The following is a 786-nucleotide window of genomic DNA, read 5'->3' on the forward strand; positions in this document are numbered from 1 at the left end:
CCGGCCCGGCGCCGAGGGCCGGGGCGAGGCGGACCCGTTACCTCGGCCTGCTTGCGGACCGCATTGTCCGGGCTGAGCAGGTTGCCCAGGAGAAGGTAGAACTGCTGCTGCTCCTGCTCCGCCGTCGCCGCCATTGCTGCGAAAGGAAAAGAGAGCGAGGCCGGCCGGGCGGGGAAAGGGCGGAGGAGGAGGAGGAGGAGGGGAGGGGGGAAGCCGGCCTCGCAGCGAGCGAGAAAGAAGGAGGCGGAGCCCGCGCCACAGCGCTCTTCTCCCGGCTCCCCCCCCCCCCAGGGCCGGCCGCGGCCGCGGCCGCTGCGCCTTCGGGGGCTCCCATTGGCTCGAACGCGCGGGGCCTCGCCCCCCCATTGGCTTGCCTCCACTATGACGTGTTGATGACTCGCGGTGTGTGTGTGGGGGGGGAAGCGGAGAGACACTGAAAACCCGTCTCTGAATGGGAGCCTGTCTCCCTTTTTCTCATTGGTCCGCCTGCAGGCCGGAGGTGGGAGGGGGAGGCGGGGGAACGCCGCCAGCGAGGCTCTCATTGGCGAGCGGCTCTGACAGTCTCCGCGGGATTGGTCAGAGGCGCGGTGGGGCGGTGAGGGAAGAGCGGGGCCGCGCCGGGACGCCGAGCTGGAGAGCGGGKGGGGGAGGGGAGGGAAAGCGCGGGAGATTGCAAGGCGCCTCCTTGCGCGGCGCCCCCGCCTCCCCTCCGCGCCCAGTGACGGGCCGCGGCCCCGCCCCCGGCGCGCGGGCGCGGCGGCCGGAGGCGCGCGCGGGAAAGGAGGC

The 786-nt window shown here is 73.5% G+C and overlaps 1 protein-coding gene across 1 annotated transcript in view; it reads right to left on the reverse strand.

Moving 5' to 3' along the window:
- IPO5 (importin 5) overlaps nt 1-225 on the reverse strand; it is a 44,564-nt gene extending 44,339 nt beyond the window's left edge. Inside the window, exon 1 of the mRNA XM_026058197.1 lies at nt 42-225. Within this exon, the coding sequence (XP_025913982.1) occupies nt 42-134 (93 nt within the window). The 5' untranslated portion in view covers nt 135-225. The remainder of the gene's footprint in view (nt 1-41) is intronic.
- Nucleotides 226-786: the final 561 nt, after the last annotated feature.

The sequence above is a fragment of the Apteryx rowi genome, unplaced genomic scaffold (assembly GCF_003343035.1).
Source record: "Apteryx rowi isolate R43461 unplaced genomic scaffold, aptRow1 scaffold_144, whole genome shotgun sequence".
NCBI lineage: Eukaryota > Metazoa > Chordata > Aves > Apterygiformes > Apterygidae > Apteryx > Apteryx rowi.